The 14475-nt window shown below is 33.8% G+C and overlaps 1 protein-coding gene across 1 annotated transcript in view; it reads left to right on the top strand.

Moving 5' to 3' along the window:
* Nucleotides 1-14131, top strand: part of LMBRD1 (LMBR1 domain containing 1) — a 76715-nt gene extending 62584 nt beyond the window's left edge. Inside the window, exons 15-16 of the mRNA XM_004674040.2 lie at nucleotides 13495-13586; nucleotides 13721-14131. Coding sequence (XP_004674097.2) covers nucleotides 13495-13586; nucleotides 13721-13837 — 209 coding nt within the window. The 3' untranslated portion in view covers nucleotides 13838-14131. The remainder of the gene's footprint in view (nucleotides 1-13494; nucleotides 13587-13720) is intronic.
* The last annotated feature ends 344 nt before the right edge of the window (nucleotides 14132-14475 follow it).

Genomic DNA, 14475 nt, shown 5'->3' with positions numbered 1-14475 from the left:
AAAAAAAAAAAAAAAAAGAAATTGTTAAGTCTCCTCAACAGAAATTCTTGATATAATTTCTACTAGGGTACAGAAAAACTATATAAATTAGTTACTCATGAAATAACAAATGGTAGTTATTGTTTACCAAGCTTAATAACCTAATAAGAATTAACTTTTAATTGTCTTTTGTTTATTCTTGAAAAATTTGGGAGTTTTGATGGAATCTGAATTTCTTAGGATTAAAACCGAAAGTAACTATGACCTAGATTCTTTTAGTCCACTCCAAGTCTAGTAATTTCAGATAACAGTAACAGTTTTGTTCCAGACTCTGTACTAAGTATTTTATGTGTATTCTTACAAAAGCTGTGATTCTGCTTTTAATTTCTGTGTTATTTTAGAAAATCTTTTTTTGTTGTTTTTTGTGCATTTAGGTGTTTTTATCTTTTGAATATTACAGCATTTTTCTTGAGTAAGAATTTCAGATTCATTGTTTCAGAATTTGCAATATTTTCCCTGTTTGCCTTCATTAAATGCTTTTTTTTAGGGTAATATATGTTAAATGTAATATATTTCTCTCTTTTTTAAAAGATTTTATTTTTATCATCGAGAACTGGGGTGCAGGCCAGAGGTGGGGGGAGAAGGGGATGTGAGAGGATTCAACAGAGGCAGATTGTGGGCCAGAACAGATTGACTGAAATACAGTGCTGAGGGGAGCAATGAACAGGGGGCAGGACAAGAGAGGTCATGCTGCGATGGTTGTATATAGCTTCATAGTGCCGCACTTGAGCCCCTTGCATCACCAGGAAGGCCCCTATATTTTTTCATAAGTCATACATTAGTACCATTATGAACAATGGCAAAATTCTGAGCTTTTAAAGCAGGATCAAAAATAGTAACAGTATAGCCTGGTGGAAGGAGTAATTAAGTTTATCTGGAGGAGATGATTGTGGAGCGGTAGTCAAAAGAAGTGTTTGTCAGGTTGCACTTCAAGATAGTAGAAAAATTTAATTGCTGTGTGCTTCAAAGTCTGTTCTGGAGAGGAGAACCACATGCACAAGTAAAATTATCTTAAACCACATGAACATATATGTGTAATAAATTTAAAGTATTGTTAATGTTACTGTTTGTTTGGAGGGAGCCTTCCCTGGTCGCGCAGCGGGTTAAAGCACAGCACTAAGAATCTTAAGCTACTTCCACATGAGTTTAATTCCCACCTGCCCCGGAGGAGATCCACATGGCGTGGCAGACCTCTCCTGACCCATCCGCTGCTCCCCTCAGCAGTGTACTTCATCGATCTGCCTGTTCTGATCCCTGCTCTGTCTCTGGTGAATCCTCTCACCCTCCGCATCTCTGGCCTGTATCCCAATTCTGTATGAAGAAATAAATCTTAAAAAAAAGAATTTGGAGGAAGGGAAGAAATGAGATTGTTGAGTTAGAATCATAAAAGGCCTTGGAAAGTGACTGAAAAGCTACTGAAAAGTTTAAATAAGAAAGTGGAAAAAAAATATCTTTCGCAACAACTTGGATGGAGCTGGAAAAGATCATGTGAGATAAGCCAGAAAGAGAAAGAAAAATATTGGATGGTTTCACTCATAGCAGGAGTATAATGGACCAGGAGAGAAAATAACAAGAATAATGAACAGCCATATACCAGAGACATTTTGTGGGGGTGGAGTGGGGAATGGGATAAAAAACGGGGGGAAGTGCACGGGATTATGGTGATGGCGCACGGGTGACTTGGTGATGGGAAACCCATGGGGATTACAATTGAGATGGGGAAAAAATGTACAAAACTGTTATAATAATAATTAAAAAAAAGTGGAAATGTAATCTGACATATTTTCAATAAATTATTATGATAGTTATAGATAGACAAAAGATTCAAGAAATTGAGACCCTAGAATAGAAATGGATTTGGAGGATTTACTAGGGAACCTATTTATAGTAATCCAAAGAATATGGTTAAAGCTTGAACTAATGGGTTATGAGTATAGGAAGAAAAAGATTAAGGAGTAAATGGAGAGAATTTTTGATTGATTAGCTCTAGAGCAATAGTGAAAGAAACAGAAGTTTCTAGCATGATCCTCCAGTTACTGAATAATTTGGTAAATTTTTATCTACAAGGTGAGATTAAAATTCATATTAAGGTTAGAGAAAATTATAACAAATGATTAGTTTATTTGACATGTCTCAATGACCACATCAAGATTTCATGGGCAGTTGGAAATATATGAAAGGAACTCAGGATAGAGAATGAGAAGAGCATGGAGACTAGAACTCTGCCATTAATCTAAGAACAAGCAGATAAGGAAGGTACAGAGAAGACAGAAAAGAAGTGTGAAAAATGTTAATGTTGGAGATAAAATTAAATTTCATGAATCAAAAGGGATATAAAGCAGTGAAATAATTTACATTAGTCTTCATAGAAGTTCTTAATAGTGATTGAGAAAAACTGCATAAAATCTGGAGAAGGTGTGTAGGTTCAGAGAAATTTTTCCCTTTAATTGGGAGATACTTGAAGGCTGATGGAACTATGCGAGCAGAAGAGGATGAGCAGAAATACCAGAAAATAGGGATGATGGGCCATTGTCATTCTGTTTTGGATAAAATGATATTAAATACATCACCTAAAGAATATTTAGATTTGGAATGGGAGTTACTATATCCTCTAGTTGGGAAGGTCACATAATGTATGGACTTAAATTATAATTTCTTGGTTATGGTGGGTAGGCAGTTGGCATATCTGTATAACTGTATTTGCTGTTAATTATAAACTCAGGTAAAATGCTAATAAATGAGTGGGTCATAGGGCATAAAATTGAAGAAACGATGAACAGTTTTCATTTGGTCATGAAAGTAAGCAAAAGAGGGATTTCGCTGCAAAAGACGGTAATGATTAAAAAAGATGTATTGGCCCTCCCTGGTGGCGCAGCAGGTTGAAGAACTGCACTGAGAAGCTAAAGCCACTTCTGCATGAGTTTGATTCCCTCCTGCCCCGGAGGAGACCACATGGCGTGGGCAGACCTCCCCTGATCCGCCCACTGCTCCCCTCAGCAGTGTACTTTGTAGATCTGCCTGTTCTGCTCCCCACTCTGATTCTGGTGAAACCTCTCACCACCCCTGAGCCTCTGGCCTGTACCCCAGTTCTGTATGTACAAATAAATAAATCTAAAAAAAAAAAGATGTATTGGGTTAGAAACAAAATTATCAGTTTGCTGATAAACTAATTTGTTAGACAAATTAGTGCAGTTGGTGTGATTATTCTTCAGGAGGTCTTGGGGTTTTCTGGTTAAGGTGGATTGAAGGATTGAAACAGGATGGAGAGTGGAAGTCCATTTGAGAATTAGAAAATAAAGGGACCAACCAGAAATTCCATGATGTGTAGGGAGTCAAGGGAGCAAACTACAACTGGGAGAAAAGAACAAAATTAAAAGATGAGATGGGGAAACAAATATCGTGATGGTAATGATTTTTTTTTACTGAAGAAATAATAGTAAAATTGTATTAATATAAATAAATGACTTAATTTTCCAATTCTATTTTTGCAATGATTTTAGTCTCAGAATCCTTACTTTGAAATGTACACATACACACACCACTAACAATGTGGTAGTTGAAATGCTTTGGATTATCATTATTAGGAAAGCAAAAATTGACTGAAAAATTGCTGTTGAATTCATTTGTGACTGACTTTTAAACTAAGTGGGCAATGATTCTGTTTTGCTGATATTAGAGAAGTATTAAAACCTTAGCAGAAAAACTAAACAAAATAATTTAGTTAATTAAAAATAATTTCAAGATTTATGTTATACTGGTAAAGGAAGTTTTACCAGCAGTTCTTGTCCCAAGACTGACTGCCTTTATCTAAGCAGGCATCCATTTTACCAAATCTGCCCCTTCAGAAGCTACTTTCTGCCCATCTGGGTCTGTCTGGGTCCCTCTTTTGTTTTCCTTTCTCTTTTTCCTAGTATTTTAAAATGCAAAAAAAAAAAAAAAAAAAATGGCAGTAGATTTTTTTTAGTTTAAAGAGAAATGCTTTAAATAAAAATGGCAGTGAAAGATGAAATGGAATAGAGCTTGAGATGCAACACACAGGGGTAGAGATGGAATAGGAGGTTTGATGACAGGTTGATATAGCAGTCTTCATTTAAACACAAACTAGGAAATCTTACCATGCAGAGGAAAAAATTACCACATTATTTGTGACATTTTAGTGGGGTTACTTGACTAGAATAGAGGTCCTGTACTAGAAATACTTAATAAGGCACTTGATGTCACCTTATGTCGTATGTTTATGGCAAAGTGACAGTATTTTAAGATTTACATACAAAAAATTTAATTTGCTATGTTACTTATAAAATTGTTTCTAAGGAAAATAGAAACTCCCTGGAATGATGTTGAAGTAGTAATTTCTAAAAATACGTATTTTCTTACCAATGATAAGTAGTACATTGTAGAGATTTATTTTCTTAAAATTTTGTTTATATGTGATCTGATGTGGTGTCTATTAAACATATAGAAAATATTGCTAGTGTAAGTGTTATGATGTTTAGCATTCGAAAGTCATCTAAAAATAGTTTAGATACTTTATGCTTAAAATCTCTTATAGAGTGAATTAGCATTTTAGCATTGTGAGAAATATCATGGGTAAAGGAAGTGTCTGCAGAAACACATATAGACTTACTACCTTCAAAAAGCAAACAGCCTACTGGAACTAGATATAAAAGTAAATAATTGTAATAGGAAGAAAAGTTAACAGCAAGCAATAGCAAAATGCTATGGGAAGGTAAAAGGGAATAATGATTGTATTCTGCCCAATTCGGGGAGTGTAACATTTCTTCTGGGTCCTACAGCAGAAATTAAATCTAGATGAACAAACAAACAAAAAAACTATAGGGTAGTTCAAGCCGAGAAAGGAATCTGCATTAACAGTGTATGAAGACATTTAATTGACATGTTACAGTAACAATAAATTATGGCAGGAACATTAACTATTTGGAGAATATGGAAGACATGAAATAAGATGTTTCCTAAGCATCATTTTAAAAAAATTCATGAATCTAAAGTCTTTAATTTTTAAATTTATTATGTTCTAATTATTTTTTTCTTTATGTAAACTTGTGTTTTTTTATTTGAACATAATGAAAATGGAATGATTTGAATAAATAAAGATTGGTGATTTTGGGGGGCTATTCTTATGAACTGTATTTGTTAAAATAACTTAGTCTTGAGCTATAGCTTTAAATTTTAACTTGAGTTTATAATTTTACCGGGATAAATGGTTAAGATGACTCAAGTTAACAGATGATGCTAAAATAGAAACTGATGTGTTAAACTACATGAATTACAAAATACTTAGCAGACTTTAAATTGAAAACCAAAGAAAAACTATAAAATATATAGGAAGTACAAAGGTTTAAAGATAGTTTTTTTTGTTTGTTTGTTTGTTTTAAGGATTTATTTATTCATACAGAACTGGAGTAGGCCAGAGATGCGGAGGGTGAAAGGATTCACCAGGGACAGAGTGGGGAGCAGAACAGGCAGATTGACGAAGTACACTGCTGAGGGGAGCAGCAGGTGGGTCAGGAGAGGTCTGCCACGCCATGTGGATCTCCTCCAGGGCAGGCGGGGATCGAATTCATGCAGAAGTGACTTAAGCTTCTTAGTGCTGTGCTTTTACCCGCTGCGCCACCAAGGAGGGCCCATAAAAGATAGTTATTTTTAACTATTTTAGAGAAATTAAAGGAGTTAAAATTTGTATGATACTTTAGAAAGTTGAATGTTAAGTTCTGGAATAAACTATCCCATCATCGAGAAGTATATCAAAATGCATTGCCATGTAAATAAAACTTGTTTACCAACTTAACCCGCTGCGCCACCAGGGAGGGCCCACAAATCTAATTTTTAATACTCAATCATTCTAAAATGCATTCAGGAGATTACTATTAGTTTGATTTTTGAGTTTTTATGCAAATGAATGTATTCTTAATATCTTGTTGCCTTCGTTTGTAAATTGAGGGAGAGCAAGTGTTTTGTGCGTAAATGAAGTCCAATATCTAGCTGTGATCAAGGAATTGAAATTTATAATAAACTCTAAAAGTAAATGTTACTTTTATTGTCTAATACAACTCTTACTCTGTAATTAAAGAGAAAACCTTTTTAAGGGTGAAGACAATGAGAAACAAGGTAGTGGAATCCTGCTAAGTAGAGAAGCCTTTTTTTCCTTCTAATTTGTTGAAAATTGAGAGTGGAAAGGGTATTTATCGAGGTTTTGAAAAATTTCAGTTCTTAAATTCTTGGTATCACCTTTTTCTCAGAATATGGAGTTTTTTTTTTTTTTTTTTTTTAAATACTTGAACTTCTGAGTTTCCAGGAAATTTATTTAGAAATCTAGGTAACTAAACAGTATTTCTAAAGCATTTATATCATCATTAACAATGGATTCAGGTCATTTTTTTTTTTAATTTACTAGCTCATAATTTGGCCTTAAAGAAAAATGAGTTTTGCAGCAAAGTTTACTTCTGTTTAAAAAACAATGTTATTTAAGGAGTTACAACACTGGTTGACACTTGCTGTTTGACTTGATTTATACAGTTAATGGATGCAATGCTCATTTTAAGGTGTATCAGTTTTAACAGACTGAAAATGTGAATGGTTAAGGAGTTGCATTAGAAACTGAACCTTAGGCCCTCCCTGGTGGCTTAGAGGGTTAAAGCACAGGACTAAGAAGCTAAAGCCACTTCAACATGAGTTCGATCCCTGGACCAGGAGGTGACCACATGATGAGGCAGACCTCTCTTGACCCGCCCACTGCTCCCCTCAGCAGTGTACTTCATCAGTCGGCCTTTTCTGCTCCCCTCTCTGTCTCTGGTGAAGCCTTTCACCGCCCCTGCACCAATGGCTGTACCCCAGTTCTATATGCATAAATAAATAAATCTTTAAAAAAAAGAAACTAAACATTGTGGGTCAAAATTGAAACGGGACACTAATATTTAGTGTGATGGAATATTTGTTATCTCCTGTGGTTTTTACATACCCAATTGGATGATCCATAGATATAATTTGAAGTGAAAATGATACCAGACTTTTTCTTATTTTGATGGAATGGGCAGGTTTGAATATGACTATCAGTTTAATATCTCCTACTCCAAAGTAAGTGAAACTAATTTAGCTTAACTTTCTGGAATTTTGTAAGTAATAATTCTAATTTAGGAAAATATTTTGTCATTCTGTTTCTCAATCTCCTCAAATACATAGGCAGTGGCCTTTAAAAAAAATTGTGTGGTTTTTTTATGGTCTATAAATCTGGAGCCAAAGAATTTTAAGGATGTGAGGAACAAACATATCTGGGCAAGGGCATTCCACATTAAATTAAAGGACAGCAAGTACAGAGTTGGGCTTAAGCTAGAGGAGATAGAGTAACAGCACGTTTTAGAACTTTGACTAACTTTTCACATGAAAGTATTTGGAAGATTGTGAGCAGAATTGCGCCGTTGATGTTCTCAAATAATCACTCTGAATGCAGACTACAATTTGGCAAACTTTTTCTAAAAAGTACCAGACAGCAAATATTTTTAGCTTTGTGGGATTTACAGTATTTCACATTGTTCAGCTCTGCCATTGCAGCAGAAAAGCTGCCATAGACAATACAACATTGAGAGTGTAGCCATGATCTAATAAAACTTGACAAAAACAAGTTGCAAGCTAAATTTGTCCTCTGGGTCATAGTTTGCTAGCTCCTAAGATAGATACTAATGAAACACCGTAAAAGCAGGTCATCAGCGAGGAGTTTTCTGCAGTAATACAAGGGAGAGATTAAGGTGGTAGTGGAAGTGGCAGGAAGAGGTCTGTTTCTGGAAATATTTTGACTGTAGTGCCATTTGATTTGCTGAACAGTTTCTCTAGCGTATGAGAGAAACAGAGTCAGGTATTTTGCTTATGATTTTTTAGAATTTAAATCAGCAAATAGTTGCTTAATATTTCATATTCTACCTTTAATATCAGAATATTGCTAAAGTGTATCTGTACCTATTATTAAGATCATGCTTCTTGTTTTTTTGTTTGGGCCTATGTAACTGTTTTGATCTTGGTTTCCTTCTTAAGAAGAGAACTAATAGGGTAATTTAACTTCTGAATTCCACAGTTGATCATTGCACATTTTCTTACAAGGTTTCTCTGTGACTAGAATCTCATATATAGTGGTAATGTGTTGGTGGTGTAGAGCATTATGGTTAAGGAAGAAAGCAAACAATGTTAGCCTGTTTTCTACCTCATCCTCCCATTTTTATCAGTCAGAATACAACCTTCTTATATTAATTTTGTTTCAAACCTGATCCTCTTTATTTAAAACCTCTAAATCTTTTGTATTTCTTTGAGCTAGTATAGCATTTATGCTTTTTATGGCATTACCATACTCATGTATTTTATCTTTTTAATATTTTTATGGGAACATAAGCTCCTTGGGTATAGGAAAATATATGTATTTTTTTCTGCTTCCTTTAAACAATATTTATAAAATAAAACCATCTTATTTCATTTATTCCCTTTTTCTGTTTGAAAAATGTTTCAAAGTAATATATGTTACACACAATATAGTTTAATTGTGTATGGGAATCTACATAAATTCTTTTAGAACTTTAAAGGCATGTGTCATCTATTGTTCATTTTTAATTGATAGAAATCTATTGTCAGACAGTTTTTCTTTTGAAGCTAACTTAGTTTCTCTTTTCTTCATTTTCACTTTTGAGAATTCTTGTTCATCAGTTGCTGGATATCTTCAGTTGGCCATCTGTCTCATATTTCATATTTTCTGTTACTGTTTTGATCTAAATTCTTGGTTATGTATTCAGTTTAAACTTCAAACTTTATCCTGAATTTTGTTGCATATAACATGCTCTTTGTTTCTCAGCTACCTTATTCTCATTGTTCTTTTTCACAACTAAATGACAGATAAAGAAGATGTTCCACTCAATGTTATGTTAATTTGTATTTAAATTTCAAAAATCAGGAAATCTTTGGGAATTCTTGTAACTGGTGTATTTTTTATCTGAAAATTATATTTTAAAATAAATGAGAGATAAATCATCATTCACTAGAGACATTTATCTTTTTTTTTCTACTAATTCTTTTGGCATATGCACAGAACATACTCACTCCTACTAGATAACTTATTCTTTGCATAGTTGCTATGGTGGAGGGAGCCATAAATAGGATAAAGATAGCAGATTTCCTGAACCAGGACTTGCTTTATTTTTTAAGATATTATCTTGGTCATTCTATCTTACTTCATTTATTGAAGTCATTTTGCATTATAAATGATGTGTTTCAGGTGTGTATCATTAACAGGCATCATGTGGATACACTGCATTAAGCTTACTACAAAAGTCATCCAGTTTTATCACTGAGGACCTTGTATATATGGGTTTCTAGCTTGCAAATTATGGTGCATTATCACATACATGAATGTATTTCTCCCATTCATCTTGCTGTTAGAAGTTTGTTCCTCTTTTTCCTATACTTTACTATATTCCTATACTATAGTATACTATACTATATTCCTATAGTATACTATGTTATATTCCTATACTAATAATATATTCCTTTCCTATACTATACTACACTATACTATATTATAATCCTGTACTGTACTATACTCCTATACTATAGTAATACTAATAATAATACTAAATAAATATCCCTAGACTATCATCTTGAATTAGAAACCTTTTATTCCCAATAGTTAAATAGTTGTTCATTGTTAACTACTACATGTGTATGATCTTTTAGTTGACAAATAATTTTGTGTTGATAACTTTATTTAACTTAATTGTATCTATCAGCTATATAAATCCTTTTAAGTTAGAGTGATATGATAAAATTATTATCTTAGTACTGCTTGTATACCTTTGTCGGCTTCATAACAGAGACGAGACTAATATATAAGCCAGACGAGACTAATATATAAGCCAGATGGAAGCTTTTAAAACACAACATTTATTATTATTATTATTTTAGTGTACTTAATATATAACATTATTTTAGTTTCAAGTGTATACAAATATACAGTATTTGTATCCGTTGTCAAATGGTTAACCACAATAAGTCTAGTTAACATCTATCACCATACATTTTTTTTTTAAAGATTTATTCATTTGTGCATACAGAACTGGGGTACAGGCCAGAGGCTCAGGGTCGGTGAGAGGCTTCACCAGAGATAGAGTGGGGAACAGAACAGGCAGATCGATGAAGTACACCGCTGAGGGGAGCAGGGGGCGGGAGATGTCTGGAGAGGTCTGCTACACCATGTGGTCACCTCCGGGGCAGGCGGGAATTGAACTCATGCGGCAGCAGCTTTAGATTCTCACTGTTGTGCTTTAACCCACTGTGCCACCAGGGAGGGCCACCGTACATGGTTTTAAAAAAATTTCCTTTTTTGTGATGAGAACTTTTATGATCTACTCTTAGTAATTTATACAGTACATTCGTTTTAAAAAAATTTCCTTTTTTGTGATGAGAACTTTTATGATCTACTCTTAGTAATTTATACAGTACATTATTAATAATGTAATACTGTACATGTAATGTGTATTACACCCCCTGACATATTTCATAAAGGTTATCTTGCAACTTTTTACCTCCCTTACCACTTTGCTGTCACTACTCCCTAGTCTATAACAGCTACCAGTATGTTCTCTGTTATCTGTGAGTTTATGTTTTAGACTCTATGTGATATTACAATTTCTCTTTCTCTGACTTTTTTCACTTAGCATAATATCCTTAGAGTCAGTTTATTATGTATCATACAAAGTGTAACTGTTAAGCACTTAAAGGTCAGGGTTAGTGAATTCTCTTCAGAGGGAAGGAATAAGTATGGAAAACCAAATTTATAGTCACTCATTTTTAGGTAGGCATAGAATCAGAACTTCATTGATCTTACTGGTTGGTATCATCTGGCTGAGATAACCTGATATATTGAGTCTACTATCAAGTGAGTTGCCATGCAGACCAGAAAATTAAGTATTGGTCAGGGCATCATTTTTCTTGGGTTTTGCATGAGGTCCAGAAAGTCTGCCTTGATGCTGAAATTATTTTTCTAGGTGACATTTTAACTTGTGTTGATAAAAGTTTAACTAAGAGATAGTATAGTGAGTTTAATTAGTTATGAGTTTTCTAAGTTGTCTAGAGTCCCACGAAAGCCAACCTAAATAATTTGTGAAGCTTTTTAGCCAGTTGTTGATAGATTCTTACGTTTGTTAATCTACCCTGTGTATCAGTCTTCTCTTTTTTTAATCACATGTAGATTCTCTCTAATTTTAATCCTCGAACTACCCCATCGCTACCATCATAAGCAGGTATTATCTTAGCATCATTTTCAGAAAACTGAATTGACTCACCCTATAATATATAAGTAGCAAACTCTCGAACTAAGTTTTGACTTTCAGTCTCTAATATTTTTTAATATATATCTAAAGTAACTTTGTTGTATGAAAAGAGAAAGAAGTACTAAACTGTTATTTCTTATTTGACTATCCTTGGAAAATTAAGACTATTGAACAGTAGATATGTTAATTTAGGTTTCACTGGTATGGTTTAATTTTTTTTCTCCCACTCTATACTAATATCTGACTTTTAAATCCCTTTTATAAGTTTTATTTGACCAGTTAGTAGTACAAGTAAAATTAGGAACATTCTTTTCTGAAAGGAGCAATACATATGTTGGCACCTTGGAAATGCCTTAAACGTAAATGTAATCAGAGCTAAATACAAATTATAATTTTCTTTTTAAGTCTATAAAATTAATATTTTAGTACAAGCATCTCCTCAGTGCTCTTTTTTAGCCTGGACTCCATATAGTTAGACTCTTATCAGAAGCTAGCATAATCAATCATGTTGAAGAACTGGGGTATATGCCAGAGATATGATTGGTGAGAGGATCACCAGAGGCAGAGTAGGGTAAAACAGGAAGATCTGGCCCTCCCTGGTGGCGCAGCGGGTTAAAGCACAGCACTGAGAAGCTAAAGCCACTTGTGCATGAGTTCGATTCCCACCTGCCCCGGAGGTGACCACATGGTGTGGCAGACCTCTCCTGACCCACCTGCTGCTCCCCTCAGCAGTGTACTTCGTAGATCTGCCTGTTCTGCTCCCCACTCTGTGTCTGCTGAAGCCTCTCGCTGTCCCTGAGCCTCTGGCTTATACTGCAGCTCTGTATGAACAAATAAATAAACCTTTAAAACAAACAAACAAAAAAACCAGGAAGATCTACTGAAATACACTGTTGAGAGGAGCAAGGGGCAACAAAGGCTAAGAATTGAACTCAAGCTGAGCAATGACAGTAATGAGACTTAACCTCTAGGCCACCATGGAGGCCCCTATTTTTAATTTCTTGAGGAACCTCCATATTGTTTTCCATAGTAACTGTACTATTTTACCTTCCCAACTACAGTGCAGTGCACTAGGGTTCCCTTTTCTTTACGTAATCACCAACATTTTTTATTTCTTACCTTTTTGATAGTAGCCTTTCTAAAAAATGAAATCATTTATCATTGATTTGCATTTCCCTGATAATTTGTAATGTTGAGTACCTTTTTATGTACCTGTTGATCATCTCTGTGTCTTCGGAAAAATTCTATTCATATTGAGTTGCATGAATTCTTGTATCTATAGTTAATATTAATGCCAAGTCTTTATTATGCTGCCTTTTTTGCCTTTTTGTTAATAATTTCTTTTGCAGTAGCTCTTTATTGTGATGTGTCTCCCACTTGTCTAGTTTTGCTTTTTGTTGCCATTGCTTTTAACTGTCAAATCCAAATATCATTACTAAGAAGCACTTGTCAACTTGATTTTCCTGTAGAAGTTTCATGCTTTTGTCCTTTCTTAGTATTTTTTAAGTTAGTTTTTTTTTTTTTTGGTGGGGGTGAGGAGAGGGGGAACAGTAGATAGTGGTTTAGTTTCATTCTTATGCATCTGGCTGCCCCATTTTTCTCAGCACCGTTTATTGAAGAGTGTGTCCTTAGAAGTAGCATTTAGGTTTTCAGTAGCAGTCTTACAAAAAAAAAAACTGAAGTTGTTGCAGTCCTAAAAATTGGGTCCTAATTACATCTTAATACTCACCATATAGGATGACTTTTTTTTTTTTTTTTTTTGGGTAATGTTCATCAGCAGACTTACCCTTGTTTTAGGACATATTTGGCATTATGGGTTAAAATTCAACATTTAATAACTTGAATTAACTATGTGGGTTTTTTCTTTTTTATGTTTAAGAGCCAGAATTTTGTTGCTGGCATGCTTTTTTTAAATGAATTATGCCATATTTTTTGGTCATTAAGTGTTTAAAATTGTGTGTTTTAGTAACAGACACAGATTTCAATCTCATCTCCAACACTAATTCCATGACTTTGGCTATTTGCTTTGGTTAAATTCCTTTGAGATAAGTTCTTTTCCATTGAGACGAGTATTTGTGGTCCATTTTAAGAGAGAAACTGTCTCACCATAGTCCTTTATTTGCTTTTATAGATCAATGCACTGTTACCCGTACATACCTGTTTCTTCACAAGTTCTGGTTCTTTAATGCTGCATACTATTTTGGTAACTGGGCCTTTCTTGGGGTAAGTACAGGTTTTCCACATTTGACGTGACTCTTAGTGGTCCATATGTATTATAGCAGCAATATCATTGAAATTAAAATGCATTGCTAATGATTTCAGATTGGAGAAGTAACATATGGCTTTTAAATTTATAGGTATTCTTAATTGGATTAATTGTATCCTGTTGTAAAGGGAAGAAATCAGTCATTGAAGGAGTAGATGAAGATGATTCAGACATAAGTGATGATGAACCCTCTGTCTATTCTGTTTGACAGCCTTTCTAAAGGTTTTTCAAGTCTGACTGAATATCTGTTAAACATTTTTAATGTGTTAAATTAGGACAAACCAACTAGCTTTCATTAAAAATGGGAGCATGATCATTAAAAAACTATATTTTTATGTATGTTTTCTGAAGTAACAGTATTGTATCATAGATAAGCATTTAAAATTGCTAAAATAATACTATGTAAATACAAAACTACCAGCTTTGTGAGGAGATGTTTGTGAATGTTTGTTTTCTCTAATGTATAATAGTGTTGAATTGATTAAATGTCTTCCAGAATTAATATTCCATTTGTCAGTTTTTTAAAACATAAATAACTCGTATCTGTGCCTTTGAGTCTCTAGAGTAATGTGGAATTATACTGTGTCTGTATCTGATTGTCTTAAGATAATATTCACAATATCACTGAAAAATAAATGCTACTCCTATACAACTTGTTTTTTATTTTCTACATGAAATCCTTATTGTCATTCAAATAGATTTTATAAATGTATTTCAAATTATGTAGTTCCCTAAGACAATGGCATTTCAAGATTCATTACATTGTTCTGAAATTAATCCATTGTCTTAGACCTCTCTAATATTAAAGGCATAGGTCTTATTGTATGTGTCTAATCTCAACATTTG

This window comes from Condylura cristata, unplaced genomic scaffold (assembly GCF_000260355.1).
Source record: "Condylura cristata isolate star-nosed mole 26May11 unplaced genomic scaffold, ConCri1.0 scaffold00001, whole genome shotgun sequence".
In the NCBI taxonomy this organism is placed as follows: Eukaryota; Metazoa; Chordata; class Mammalia; order Eulipotyphla; family Talpidae; genus Condylura; species Condylura cristata.
This window is presented reverse-complemented; position numbering and strand designations above follow the sequence as displayed.